The following is a 15931-nucleotide window of genomic DNA, read 5'->3' on the forward strand; positions in this document are numbered from 1 at the left end:
TGTGTAAAATACGTCCTCCTGACATCTGTGTTGAACCTTGCCCCCCTCACCTTGGACCCGTGACCCCTTGTGTTCGTCACCTCCGACCTGGGAAAAAGCTTCCCACTGTTCACCCTATCTATGCCCTTCATAATTCTATACACCTCTATTAGGTCGCCCCTCACCCTCCGTCTTTCCAGGGAGAACAACCCCAGTTTACCCAATCTCGCCACATAGCTAAGACCCTCCATACCAGGCAACATCCTGGTAAACCTTCTCTGTACTCTCTCCAAAGCCTCCACGTCCTTCTGGTAGTGTGGCGACCAGAACTGGACGCAGTATTCCAAATGTGGCCTAACCAATGTTCTATACAGCTGCAACATCATATGCCAACTTTTATATTCTATGCCCCATCCAATAAAGGCAAGCATGCCATATGCCTTCTTCACCATCCTCTCCACCTGTGCTGCCACCTTTAAGGATCTGTGGACTTGGACACCCAGGTCCCTCTGTGTCTCTATACTCCTGATGGTTCTGCCATTTATTGTACAGCTCCCCCTTGCATTAGATCTACTGAAATGCATCACTTCACATTTATCTGGATTAAATTCCATCTGCCATTTCTCCGCCCAAAGTTCCAGCCTATATCCTGCTGTATTCTCTGACAATGTTCATCACTATCCGCAACTCCAGCAATCTTTGTGTCGTCCGCAAACTTACTGATCACACCAGCTACATCTTCCTCCAAATCATTTATATATATATCACAAACAGCAGAGGTCCCAGTACAGAAACCTGCAGAACACCACTAGTAAGAATTTTAACAACACCAGGTTAAAGTCCAACAGGTTTATTTGGTAGCAGAAGCCACACTTATAAAAGTGTGGCTTTTGCTACCAAATAAACCTGTTGGACTTTAACCTGGCGTTGTTAAACTTCTTACTGTGTTTACCCCAGTCCAACGCTGGCATCTCCACGTCATGAACACCACTCGTCACAGACCTCCAACCGGAAAAAGACCCCTCCACTGCTACCCTCTGTCTTCTATGGCTAAGCCAGTTCTCCACCCATCCAGCTAGCTCACCTTTTATCCCGTGAGATTTAACCTTTTGCACCAGCCTGCCACGAGGGACCTTGTCAAACGCTTTACTAAAATCCATATAGACGACATCCATGGCCCTTCCCTCGTCAATCGTTTTTGTCACCACCTCAAAAAACTCAACCAAATTTGTGAGGCATGACCTCCCTCGTACAAAAGAGGCGGGTACAATTTTGTTTTTCAAAAAGCGTTTCGACATTACATGGGTAAGGTGGGTATGGACGGATATGGGCCAAACGCGGGCAACTGGGACTAGCTTAGAGGTTAATAAATGGGTGGCATGGACAAGTTGGGCAGAAGGGTCTGGTGCCATGCTGTAAACATCTGACTCTATAAAGCGACTTCGCAAAATAAATTGGTTTTGACGAAAATCGGATATTATTTAAGGTACAAAGTGCCACAATGAGACAAAGGATGTTTCATGGTGTTTTAAAGCTCCGATCTCGCAAGGGGTCCTTTAACATCTGGTTTACACATGTGCTCTATAGGATTCCTGGATTTTGAGACCAGATCTCACGTTTGCATATCCAGCAAATACCAATATGCTGTTGTCCCCGTGCGTGGTGAGTGCAGCCAAGCTGCTGTCCCCGTGCATGGCGAGTGCAGCTAGCTGTGAAGTATCCAAAAGGATAGACACATCCCAGAATTCCCAACCTGAGGCTTCCCTCTCCTCATACCTGAGTCTGTCGACTAAAGACAGGAATATTATTGGTCAATAACTCCATTATCAGTGCAGTGTGTGATTCCTTGTGTGCTGGAAGATTTTCTAAACAGAACCTGCTCTTTTATCATTTGTTAATAGATTGTGAAATTTCTGCACTGATTAAAATAATGCGTTCTACGTCCCTCCCACTTACCCCATGTTCTTGTCCAGTGAAAATCCTCTCGTATGTTAATGTTAAGCTGACTCCATCCACTCCTCCTTCCATCGCCTGCACTAGTCTGTCCCGGTAGAATTTTGTCAATTGGAACAATTGATAATCATCACAGTTTGTCAGGAACTGAGGGATTGTGGAGTTTGGATCTGTGAACACAAATAGAGAAAAATAAACACGTCAATGAGTTTCTACCCATGTTGTTACACTTCACTTTACAAGAAGCAACGGCAGCCCCGTGAACCGTATTATCAAACACCTTCTGGGAACACAGAAACATTCAGTGAAAGCTTATTTGACCTTACCCCTGTAACAAACTTACCCCAAATCTATGAACATCCATTGTTAAAAAATAAAATCAACATTTTTTTTTAATTGTTCACTTGATATGGGGGTTGCTGGTAAGGCTTGAATTTGTTTTCTGTCCTTAATTGCCATTGGAAAGCTGATGAGGCACTGTCTTGAACCGCTGCACTGTACCTGGTGCTTGTACACTCAGTACTGCTAGGAAGGTAATGCCAGGGCTGCTATCCAGTGACAGTGAAGGGATGGAAGTATAGTTTCAAGCAAGGATGGGTTGTGGATTGGAGGGGAACTTACACAAAGTGGTTTTCCCATATATCTGCTGCCCCTGTCCTTCAAGGGTGGCAGAGGTCATGGATTTGGAAATGTTGAAGGAGCCTTGGTGAGTTCCTGCTGTGCATCCTGTAAGTGATGCATATTGCCATATCTGTGCATTGGTGGCTAAGGGAGTGAGGTGCTGGATGGGCCTCTATTCAATTGGGCTATCTTGTCCTGGATCGTATAGAGCTTTGAGTGTTCATGGAGTCATAGTCATCAAGCAAGTAGCAAATCTAGAAGCTATGGCCCAAACGCAGGCAATTGGGACTAGCTTACTGGTAAAAAACAAATGGCGGCATGGACAAGTTGGGCCGAAGGGCCTGTTTCCATGCTGTATACCTCTATAACTTAATGACTATTGTGCCCAGTTAATGAGCTCATTATTTAATAAAGATATTAGTGCATTAGACGCTATTGAGAGGAAGTTAACTGGTTTGATATCCATGAAGAAGCGGGTTGTCTTATGAGGAAACACTAGACAGACTGGGCTTGTTTCCCCCAGAGTCTAGAAAAGTGAGCAGTGACTTGATTGAAGCCTATAAAATCTGGTATTGACAACGAGGACATGGAAAGGATGTTCCCACTTGTGGGTAAGTACAGAACTAGGGGACACTATTTTAAAACTCAGTTGTCTTTTTAGGTCAGAGATTATGAGATTATGTTTTTCTTTCAGAGGGCTGTGCCCCTCTGGAACGCTCTGTCTCTGAAGCCATCGGAGGCATGGTCACTGAATATTTTAAGATGGAGGGAGATTGATTCTTGTTAGGTAAGCAAATCAAAGTTTGTTGGGGATAGATGGGAACGTTGATTTCAAAACACAAATAGATCAGTGATGATCCTATTGAATAGCAGAGGCAGAAGGGGCCGAATGACCTATTTCTGCTTCTATTTCATATGATCGTATGAATTGCTTGTTCTCACTTTTCCACTTATCTTTCCATTATCCTTGATGGGTTCATGGTACAGACGTTAGGGCCCTTTCTTCTGAAGCCGAGGATGAGAAACCCCACTCCTGTTCCAGCCTTGCTGTTTCACATTGAGCAGCCTCTTATTTCCCTCCTGACCTGACCCAGCACAGAACAATCCAGATATCACTCACTCATGCTTTGTTTTTCACTCCAGTGCTTCAGTTTTAACAGCCCCTCTATGAACATCTTTCCATCTGTGTCACTACTTCAAAACATTGATCTTTTCTGGTCTTTCCTCCTTCTCAAAGATGATGCCACCAGTTCCGGGATATTCTTTCCTCTGATACGAGGGAGCTAACTTACCATTTGTGATTTGGAGGGCTGTAGAAAAATCTGTCGGTTACCCTGACAATAGAATCCCCGACCACCATCACTCTGCTATTTCCATGGCCCACTTGTCAACTGTTGCTCAGGAACACTCTGCTTGAGTCGCCCTTTGTCAACCTTACAATGCCCACTTCCACTTGTCGATTGGACAGTTTGAGTACGTCAGGGCTCCCTCCACCTGTAAATGTGATCTCACTCGAGATCAGGCTTGTTCATCTTTACACCTCGAGGACCATATATGCATTTTTTAAATCACCCAAGAGGCCGAATTTTGGAGAGGTGACGGGTGGAAGGTCCTGATTTTATTTGTCTAACTGCTAATTCGGTTGGAAAGTGGGATATAGACCATTAGCTGCACTGCCGGATTTTCATGTCAGAGTTTTTGACAATTAGCAAAGAAAAACAGGAGGTGGCTCCTAGAGAACCAACTCTCAAAATATTGGCATCCCAATGTAAAAAAAAATGACAAAAGAAAGAAAAATACCTCACGGAACCCCACCCCACTGAGACAGTGTGACCTCCTCCCCCCCGCCCCCCTCCACTGAGACAGAGAACCACCACTTCCCTGAGAGACAGAGCTACCCCGACCCCCACTGTGACACAGAGCATACCCCACCCCTTATCCTCCACTGAGACACAGACGATACCGCCCCTCACCACAGATTTTCTCCCTTTTCCATTCATGAAACTCACTTATAGACACAGAAATCATGGCGCGCACTCTCCCACCCTCTGAGGCGGTGCCTTCGCCAGTGATATGGAGTGTGTGGGAGCCACCACCCCACACAGACACAGGATCACTCTTTCTCCCACACACCCTTTCCCACACACCCTCATTCATTCACATGCCCCTTTAGTCACTGTTATCTCCATGGTCTTACGAAAATGACAAACATTCTGTCTTTGGCCCCAATTGGATTTTACCCTACTCACCTGCCAAGACTTCATCCACCCTGGCCCTGCCACGCCTGTTCCCTCCCACTGGGCTCCAGCCTCACTGCAGTTTGCCCCACCCAGAGATACCTTTGCTTCTTTTTCACAGCAGCCTTCAGCACGCAGTTCACTGCGTCACCTATCATGGATTGTTTCTCCTATTCACACTCGCTGGTCAGTCAATCAGCAGCAATGGGAGAGAGAAACAACCTCTGATTAGAGGAGCAGCTCCAAGCAGAATAGTGAACTGGAACCCAGCTGTTTGACAATTTGAAAACTGCCTCTAGGGCTGCGGAGAGGAGCTTCACAAGTCACAGCCGGCTCCCGGGCCGAGCCTTGGTTAAACCTGCTCTAGATGGTCACCCACTCCAACTTTCGACTCCGTCTCTGTCCCGTTCCCACTTCCTGTGTGAGCGGCAGATACGACAGAAATTATATTTGTATTGTTTTGTGATCCTACCTGCGTCCATTCCCATTCTTTTTGAAGATGTTGAACATTCTCCCCTGTTTGAACCTTCAGCCATGATACTGACAGACGGTCCCTGATTCTGAGACTCTGTAATGAGGATAATATTAATGTCAGGATCAGATGTAAATATTAAAATCAGAAACAGAGCGTAGAGATCTCCACTGATATGTAAAATATATTTCATAATATTACAATCACACATGTTACCACGATATAGTGACAGCTGTTTCATAATATACCAGTCACCCTCATCAGGTCCCTTGAAAAATCCATCCTTCATCCTTTATCCATGCAATCCTCTGCCCCATTTCCAGTTTCCACTTTCCTCTCCAAAGTCATTGAACATGTTGTTACCTCCCAAATCCGGCACCATTTTTGCAGGAGCTCCATACAGTTAAGTTTGCACCCTGCCGCTGCTGTTAAAATCACAATTACTATCCTGTCCGACTCTGACAAAAGTCAGTGAAGTATCTTCATTCACCCGTCTGCAACCTTTAACATGCTTGACCATGTCATCCTTCTCCAACTCTTGCCTCTTGTCGTGCAGCTGAGTGGAAATGCATCAAAGGCCCCTGGTTCAATTCTTATCTATTACTTTACATCCAGAGAATCAGTGACATTGCTTTCTCTTGCCACTCCCACATCATTATCTCTATCATTGGCCCTCTTCTATTCCTCATCAACATGCTGCCCCTCGGTAACCTGGCAACAGGTTCAACATGCAAACTGCTGATATCCAGCTCTACATTCTCACTGCTCTGAAACTCTGCTTCCTGAATCCTGACTAACTCACACCACGTCTCAGTTCATTCACCCGTGTTCACCAACTCTCACTGTCTCACAGCCTGACAACACCTCAATTTTAAAATGCTCAAACTAGCTTCTCAATCTCTCCATGGCCCCTCTCTTTCTATTCATGCAGCCTACAGCAGCCCCAGAAGCCAGCGACATCTCTACCTTGCCCAATCTGACAAGTTGTATATCTTGAGGATAATTTGTCCACAATCCAGGCCAAGTCCTGAGCTCCGGAATTCCCTCCCGAAGCCTCTCAGCTGCTTTACTTTTCCCCCTTCTCAGATTCACCTTAAAAAGATTAACAATCTGACTAAAATTAGTCACCTGCCCAGCAACCCCTTCGAATGTTTTATGTATTTGTTTTCCCACTGAATTGTTCTCTTGTTGAGTGTCTTGGGATGTTTTGCTACGTTAAAGGTGCTATACAAATGCACGTGGCTCCATATTCTCCACTCGTGTGGATGTGTCAGTGTCTGTGTCCCTATACCTGTATCCCTAATCAAACTCAGCTATTGTCCTCTCCTTTCTCCAATATGGAAATGGAAAAGTGATTCAGTCATTTAATTTCTTCAAATTAGAATTGGAAGTTAATCAACAGCAATAATTTACAACCAAGGTTTAAAACCAGCAATGTAAAATGCAGTTACCCGTTTCACTCTTAATCTCAGAACAACTCAGATTTCCAGAGTGTCTGATTTTGTGAAAAAAAATCCCAAAGCACAAATTCATTCTCCCTGATGGGTCTCTTCAATTTAACACTAAATTTACAATATAATTCTAGCGAGGCTCTGTAATACACATCTGGTCATCTGAACAGATCCGGATTTATTCCTCATCAACACCAATGACCCGGCCTCGCCCACACCGAGCCAGCATCAGTTATTGGGTGAAGCCACACTGACTTTCAAGAGGACCCCAGAAATTTCTCAGTGCCTCGAAATGGCTGCAATGCAAAAGATATCCAGAAGGCCAATGGTGGTGAGCAGGAGGGGGCACTGCATCAAGTAAAGAAAGAGGCAGCAAGAAGAAAGGTGAAAGCAATGCAATGTGCCAGGTGTTGAGGGACACACTATGTGGATCATTGCAAATGTTTTGATGCTGTTTGTCACCACTGCAACAAAAAAGGGGCGTTTAACGAAGAACTGCAAAGATGTTAAGAGCAAGTCGAAGGCGGAACAAGGGAATTCAAATTTGAAAAAGCATCAGTCAGCTACACATCACCTGGAGAGCTCAGAGCAGATACAGGAGCAAAGGATTCCATATAATTCCATAAGACTTCGGGTAGTAATGGATAAGGACAAGAGTGGCCCTCGGTTCTATTGGACGAGGGCCAAATACATCCAACTTAGACAGGAACAGGGGAATGCGGACTGGGAGCGGCTCTTTGAGGGCAAATCCACGTCTGGCATGTGGGAAGCTTTCAAAGGCCAATTGATTGAAATGCGGAGCATGCCTGACCCGGAAAAATGAAGGATGGGAATGCCAGAATTCAGGAACCATGGATGACAAGGAAAATTGTAAGCTTAGTCAAAAAGAAAACATACAATAGGTCTAGGCAACTAAAAAACTGACAAAGCCCCCGAGGAATGTGGAGAAAATAGGAAGGAACTTAAACACCAAATTCAGAGGGCTAAAAGGGGCCATAAAACATTTTTAGCAAACAGGGAGAAGGAGGATCCCAAGTCTTTTATGCATGTATTCGGAGTAAGAGGGTAGCCCGAGAAAGAATAGGCCCACTCATGGGCAATAGAGGGAAGTTATGCGTGGAGTCACAGGAAGGCGGCGAGATCCTTAATGAATATTTTGTATCCGTATTCATCAAGGAGATGGGCGTGAAGGATGTTGAGGCCAAGAATAGGTGTGTGAACACTCTAGGGAATGTCAATATATCGAATAAGGAAGTGGTAGGTATCCTAAATTACCTTCACGTAGACAAGTCCCCGGGGCCAGATGGGATCGACCCCAGTTTACTGTGGGAGGAAAGAAACAGGGGAGTAAAAGGATTTCTTCCCATCCTCTTTAACCACAGGCGAGGTTCCAGAGGACTGGAGAATAGCCATTGTTGATCCCTTGTTTCAGAAAGAAAGCAGGCATAATCCAGGAAATCAAGGGTTGGTGAGCCTAACGTCTGTGGTGGAGAAGCTTGTGGTGAGGATTTGTGCACATTTGGAAGAAATTGACTAGCTTGTGTCAGGCAGCATGGTTTTGTAGGGGGAAGTCAAGTCTCACCAACTTGATTGAGGTTTTTGAAGAAGTGACAAAGATAATTGATGAGGGAAGGGCTGTGGATGTAGTTTATATGGACTGTAGTAAGGCGTTTGACAAGATCCCACATGGCAGACTGGTACAACAACTGAAATCACAAGGAATCGGGTGGGCTGGCTGGATGGAAACAGAACTGGCTTGGTGATAGAAGACAGAGGGCAAAATGTTACGGCTGCGCTTGTCACAAAACCGTAAAATCCAACCAGAGGTCAACGGACCTTTCCATGGTCCGCCCCTCGGCTTTCCGATTCCCCTGGTGGGCGGAATGGGAAAATTCGCCCCAGAGAGCAGCAGGGAAAGGGTACTTTTTTCAGAATGCTAGTAGTGTTCTGCAGGGATCAGTGCTGGGACCTATTGTGTTCGGAGGAAAACGTGAGTAGTCTGATTAGTAAGTTTTTGGGTGACACGAAGATTGGTGGAGAGGGTAATAGTGCTGAGTTTACAACAGGATATAGATAGATTAGAGTCTTGGGCACAGAAATGGCAAATGAAATTTGCTTAATGGAACATTAAGACACAGAGGGATCTGGGCATGCAGGTCCACAGTTCCCTAAAAGTGGCAACATAGGTGGCCTTAGTTATTGAGAAGGCATATGGCTGGGGCATTGAGTACAAGCGTTGGCAAATCATGTTGCAGCTATATAAAACCTTGGTTCGGCCGCATTTGGAGTATTGCATGCAGTTCTGGTCGCCACACTACCAGAAGAATGTGGAAGCTTTGCAGAGCACAAATAAAGTTCACCAGGATGTTGCCTGGTCTCAAGGGTGTTGGCTGTGGTGAGAGGTTGAATAAACGAGGATTGTTTTCACTGGACAGCCAGTGGCTGAGTGGAGACCTGATAGAGGTTTAGAAACTTATGAGATGCAGAGACATGATGCAAATTCATAAGCGTTTCCCCAGGGTGCAAGTGTCAATAAAAGGGTTCAAGGTGAGAGGGGGGGCAAGTTTGAGACAGATGTGCAGGGGAAGTTTTTCACGCAGAGAATGGTTGGTGCCTGGAACATGCTGCCAGAGGTGGTGGTTGATGCAGGCGCATTCGCAACATTTAAGGACATCTGGATGGGTACATGAATAGGGAAGGAATAGAGGGATATAGACTGAGTAAGGGCAGAAGGGCTTTTTAGTTCAGTTAGTGCATCATGATCGGCACAGGCTTGGAGGGCCGAAGGGCCTGTTCCTGTGTTGTACTTTTCTTTGCTCTAGGAGCACTCTGACAACATGTTTAATGTGAGTGAGGGGCATGTGAAACCTATCTATGCAATAACAGAGGTCTGTGGAAAACAAACCAAGATAGTGATGGACACGGGAGCCTCTGCATCTGTGATCAGTGAAAAGACCAACAAGACAACTTGGGACTCTGACAAGGCGCCAGCCCTTACTCAGACAGGGATCAAACTGCAGATGTACACCGGAGAGTCCATACCATTGCTTCCGGTGTTAGAAATGGACATTGCACACAACAGAAAAGAAGAACACATGTCCGTGTGGTAAAAGGGAAGGAGCCTTATCTATAGGGCATGGCTGGCTCAGTGAAGTTCTGTCGAACTGGGATGAAATAAAGCACACAAAGGTGGCAGAGGATGCCATTCAGAAATATTCTGATGAACTGGGCACATTGCGTGGCTCTATAATGAAGTTGTTTGTTGATCCACAGGCTATCCTCCTCGCTTTTTCAAGTACAGGACAGTGCCCTACACCATGAAAGGTAAAGTGAGGGAAGAGTTTGATTCCAAGCCTTTGCAGCCACTCGATGAGTCCATTCAGTTGGGGAGCATCAAATATCCCTGTTATTAAAAATGATGATACTATGCGTACACATGATTACCTGGAGGCCTGGAGTTTCTGTTTTCAAACCGTTCTGGGAACATTGGATAATCTGTGACAAGGTCCAATAATGACTAATGGAAACAAAGCAAGGATTGTGTCGGATCAAAGGAAGCAGCATATAAAGTTGACGTGGATTTATTCTCAGTCAGACAAGGAAGGTGTAGCCATCGATTTCGCTGTGAAACATTTTCATCAGTATCTTTATGGTCTTTCATTCACCATATGCACAGACCATAAGCCATTGATGAGTCTTTTCAGTGAATCCAAGCGCATTCCCCCCAAGGCCTCAGTGAGAATACAGCACTGGGCTCTCACACTATCACCAAACCAGTATAACATCGTGATCAAGGCTGGCAGGGAAGGACAATGCAAACGCAGACACAGACACATGTAGTCTTCCTTTACCAATGTGCCGACCACAGGAAGAAAATGCTGCTGTGGCAAGGACTGCCAGTGAACTCTGCTTTTGGAGTGGATGACAGACATTCCTGTTTGGATTCTCAACCTACTCCAACACCCATAAATCCACATCAACTTTATATGCTGCTTCCTTTGATCCGACACAATCCTTGCTTTGTCTCCATTAGTCATTATTGGAACACATTCCTTTCTGGGCTTCAGATTGTATTGCTATTGTAAACTATGTATTAATTCTATAAATGTTAGCCATTGTCTGACAAACATTAAACGTAGTTTTCCAGTCCACCACAGCCAATTTGATCCTCACACCTTCAGTTTTTGTTTTAATTTAATGCCCTAGTTTCTAATGCAACTTAATCACTTTCAAACTTAAATGTAAAATTCTATCATGAATTATACTGTGAATGGCAGAACCCTTGGGAACATTAACATATCTCGGGACCTGGGCGTGCAGGTCCACAGTTCTCACAAAGTGGCAACACACGGTGGCCACGGTGATTAAGAAAGCAAATAACATGCTTGTCTTCATCATCCAGGGCACAGAGTAGAAGAGCTGGGAAATCATGTTGCAGCTATATAAAACCTTGGTTAGGCCGCATTTGGAGTATTGTGTGCAGTTCTGGTCACCACACTCCCAGCAGGACCTGGAGTTTTGAGAGAGTGCAAAGAAAGTTCACCAGCACGAGGGTGTTGATTATGAGGAGATTGAATGAACTAGGATTGTTTACACTGGAAAAATGGAGGCTGAGCAGAGACCAGATAGAGGTCTACAAAATTATGAGGGGCATAGACGGTGGATGTGTCAATTACAAGAGGACACAGGTTCAAGGTGAGGGGGGGAAAGTTTAAGTGAGATGTGCAGGCAAACTGTTTCACGCAGAGAGTGGTGGGTGCCTGGAATGCACGACCTGAGGGAGGTGGTGGAAGCAGGCAGATCGAGTAAGGGCTGGAGGTTTTTTTTTGTTTCGTTCGGGCATCAGGATCAGCACAGGTTTGGAGAGCCGAAGGGCCCTGTCCCGTTCTGTACTTTTCTTTGTTCATTGTTATGATAACACTTTCCGAAAGACTCCTTTACAAGATCATTCATTAACACATTTAGTCTACTGTTTTTCGATTCCCTAGTTGGTTCTTCAATATAATATTCTAGAAAATGGCTCAGGATACTTTCAAACAATTCATCCCCCACAACATTACTAATTAGGTTTCACCGAGTCTTGCACGGTAGCACAGTGGTTAGCACTGCTGCTTCACCGCTCCAGGGTCCCGGGTTCGATTCCCGGCTCAGGTCACTGTCTGTGTGGAGTTTGCACATTCTCCTCGTGTCTGTGTGGGTTTCCTCCGGGTGCTCCGGTTTCCTCCCACAGTCCAAAGATGTGCGGGTTAGGTTGATTGGCCAGGTTAAAAATTGCCCCTTAGAGTCCTGAGATGCGTAGGTTAGTGGGATTAGTGGGTAAATATGTGGGGGTAGGGCCTGGGTGGGATTGTGGTCGGTGCAGACTCAATGGGCCGAATGGCCTCCTTCTGCACTGTAGGGATTCTATGGTTCAGGGAGAGAGAGGGAGAAAGAATGAAAAACAGAGAAAACGCTTCAGAGAGAGAGATCTTCCCTTCCTGCCAAACACCTTGTGACTGACTCCCTCCCTATCTCTTCAATCTTCCCCATTCACTTTTCCTATTCTCCACTGCTCTGACCCATGTGTGGGACAACATTACTTTTCATTGATCAGACTCTGTTCCAACATCAGCAGGAGTTAATTGAGGAGCCTCACCACATCAAGGAACCACAGCAGGTATTTACAAACTTACAGGAACAGGAGTAAGTGAACACTACCGTGTGTTTGCACTTTCGTTCAATGAGATTATTGTTCATTTGTTAGTGAACAGAATCTATCAGGGTGTCAATTCACCGAACAGCCACTACTCAATTTGTCAAAATAATTACAAATTTCAGAAACCATAAATTTGTACAAAGTTTGTTCTAACCACTGCAACCTGCAATTGGTTCCCCTCCACCTCTCAATCCATCTCTGCCTCCCCCCCCCTCTCAATCCATCTCTGCCTCCCCCCCCTCTCAATCCATCTCTGCCTCCCCCCCCCTCCCCATCCATCTCTGCCTCCCCCCCTCCCCGCCACAACCCTGTCCCTTCTCCCTCCATCCCTCCCCCCTCCCAGGGGTGCAGCAGCTGCTGACAAGGAAAGCCCTCTGCTCTTTGCTAAAATGAGGGGGGACATTTCTGCAAGGTGACGGACTGTGGACTGTTGGCATCCGAGGGAAAAGTCCAGAGATTGAGATGCCAGTGAAATTCTGCATCTTGCAATTCGTATCTTAACCAAATAAACCAAATCAACAAATTGAGGGATGAATTAAAATGCAGCATCCTAAAAATGAACAGAATCTCGAAGGAAACTTAAACAATAAAGCAAACTATAATGAAAGGGGTTAAAAACACACTCCAGCCCTCAGTGCCCTCCAGGTAAGGAAAGCCTCTATGTTGCCAGCAGAGATCACATGCTCCCTTTCACCTGGCAGTGAACATAGCTGCAGTAGATGGGAAAAGAGTTGGGACAGACGACCCACTCAACTTCCCGTTGCCTGGACCTATTAATGGCCAGCTTGGCCAAGTCCAGGAGCAGGCACATGAGGAGCTTCTCCTCCATTCCCGTCCCCCTCCATGACGGGTGCCCAAAGATCGACGCTTGGGGCTGAAGTCCCACCAAAAAAGAAAGTTACACATTTCTCAAGAAACTAAAAATGAAGTGCAGCCTTTGACAACTTACATATATGTGGTCTATGGACTCCACAAGGCTGCAAATTCACAGACGTATTTTTAGTCTGTGAACCAATTCAACCTGTGACTGTATGGTGTTGCTGCAGGGAAACCCCTCCACCCTAAGTCCTGATGATAAGGGGGAGGACTCACTCATGAATGGCCATCCACTGGGGACAATACCTGGCAGACGGCAACAAGACATGCCATGTGTGTCCGGACTGCAGGCAAAGTCAGAGAGGTGAAAGTTGCTCAGTAGAAGCCCAGAAGGGCAAAAGGGCGGAGAGGGGATTTTCATGAGGCACAAACATTGTGGGTACCAGTTCTTCTCTCTCTTTAGAGATAGAGTTTGGGGCTACTGTGACAAAACACGTGTTGCACTGTGAATGTGCACATATCCTCGTATTCAATCAAGCTCTCAGTTTCCTTGCATTTGTTGCTTGTGCGGCTGTAAAAGCAATTTAGTTTCATGTTCCACAAATGTTCACACAGGGCCCAGACTGAATTAACTAAGAGAGATCCATTGCTGTGTTTACTCATACCATTTAGATGGTGTTTACACAGACACGGCCTAGATTGTAATAACTGATCTTTCTATGCAGTGCAGGAGGAGGCCATTTGGTCCATCCAGTCTGTACCGCCCACAATCCCACCCAGACCCTATCCCCGTGTTTACCCTGCTAATCCCCCTGACACTGAGCAGCAACTGAGCCTGGCCAGTGCCCCTGTGCTGCTGATGTTTGGAGAGTGTGAGGAAAGGGCCGCAGACACGGGGAGAATGTGCAGACTCCACACAGACAGTGAGCCAAGGCCGGGAATTGAAGCCGGCTCCCTGGCGCTGGGAGACTGCAGCACCAACCACTGAGCCACCGCGCCGCCCACAATGTAACTGACCGTCCCCGCTCTGTTAATATGATACAAAGACAGGCTGTATTTACACAGGAAACCGACATTTTAATCCTCAAGCTGAATGTTGTTGAAGTTGAAACTTTTTCTGGGCCGTTAATTCCTCACCGTGATTCACAAACCCGGCCCCGGAAATACCCGGATACGCAGCGACAAACGGCTCGCCGATTGGTCAGCTCCCGGTCACGTGCTGTGAGCGGGCAGTGACTTCAGACCCCCCCTCTCCAGCAGAAACCGTTAACGGCCGTTCCCACGTGACCGCGAGCCGCTCTCACTGAGTGGGCGGGACCTCACTGCACCCTCATTCTCCATTGGTGCATTCTGCTGTCCGTCAAATGGACACAGCCAATAGGAACCCGCTCTATCAGAATGATTGGCAGCCAGTGTGGGCGCACTCGGGCAGCTTGTGATGACAGTAAGAAGTTTAACAACACCAGGTTAAAGTCCAACAGGTTTATTTGGTAGCAAAAGCCACACAAGCTTTCGGAGCTCTTAGCCCCTTCTTCAGGTGAGTGGGAATTCTGTTCACAAACAGAGCATATAAAGACACAGACTCAATTTACATGAACAATGGTTGGAATGTGAATACTTACAACTAATCAAGTCTTTAAGAAACAAAACAATGGGAGTGGAGAGAGCATCAAGACAGGCTAAAAAGATGTGTATTGTCTCCAGACAAGACAGCCAGTGAAACTCTGCAGGTCCACGCAACTGTGGGAGTTACAAATAGTGTGACATGAACCCAATATCCCGGTTGAGGCCTTCCTCATGTGTGCGGAACTTGGCCTCAACCGGGATATTGGGTTCATGTCACACTATTTGTAACTCCCACAGTTGCGTGGACCTGCAGAGTTTCACTGGCTGTCTTGTCTGGAGACAATACACATCTTTTTAGCCTGTCTTGATGCTCTCTCCACTCCCATTGTTTTGTTTCTTAAAGACTTGATTAGTTGTAAGTATTCGCATTCCAACCATTGTTCATGTAAATTGAGTCTGTGTCTTTATAAGCTCTGTTTGTGAACTAAATTCCCACTCACCTGAAAAAGGGGCTTAGAGCTTCGAAAGCTTGTGTGGCCTTTGCTACCAAATAAACCTGTTGGACTTTAACCTGGTGTTGTTAAACTTCTTACTGTGTTTACCCCAGTCCAACGCCGGCATCTCCACATCAGCTTGTGATGAAGCAGCGACTCGCTGCCACTGGGGACAATCCCAGTCAGCGAGAGTCGGCGCCGTTGAAGTGGAGACTTTTTCTCTTATTTAATTCCTTACCGTTATTCAAAAATTCGGTATGAACGCCACTGGGAAAGCCCCGCACACGCAGTGAGAAACGGCACGGCGCCTGAAGTCCGCACTCGAGACGGCGGCGGCGGCTGTTTTTCCGCTCGCCGATTGGCCAGATCCAGGTCACGTGCTGTGCGTCGGCAGTGACGTCAGAACGCCCCCTCCAGCCGCGCGCGGAAACCGTTTAACGGCCGCTTCCAGCCACGTCACTGAGTGGGCGGCACCTCATTGCGTAATCACTCAGATTTACATACAGCATGGAAACAGGCCCTTCAGCCCAACTTGCCCAGGCTGCCCCTGTTTTTAAACCCCTAAACTCGTCCCAATTGCCCACATTTGGCCCATATCCCTCGATACCCATCTAACTAAATGCTTTTTAAAAGACAAAATTGTACCC

General features: G+C 46.2%; 1 protein-coding gene across 1 annotated transcript in view; it reads right to left on the minus strand.

The window, feature by feature from the left end:
• Positions 1-15615, minus strand: part of LOC144480686 (uncharacterized) — a 34824-nt gene extending 19209 nt beyond the window's left edge. The window contains exons 1-3 of the mRNA XM_078200280.1: positions 15523-15615; positions 5263-5358; positions 1936-2102 (exon numbers count right to left, since the gene is read on the minus strand). Coding sequence (XP_078056406.1) covers positions 1936-2102; positions 5263-5326 — 231 coding nt within the window. The 5' untranslated portion in view covers positions 5327-5358; positions 15523-15615. The remainder of the gene's footprint in view (positions 1-1935; positions 2103-5262; positions 5359-15522) is intronic.
• Positions 15616-15931: the final 316 nt, after the last annotated feature.

Source organism: Mustelus asterias, chromosome 30 (assembly GCF_964213995.1).
Source record: "Mustelus asterias chromosome 30, sMusAst1.hap1.1, whole genome shotgun sequence".
Classification (NCBI taxonomy): Eukaryota; Metazoa; Chordata; class Chondrichthyes; order Carcharhiniformes; family Triakidae; genus Mustelus; species Mustelus asterias.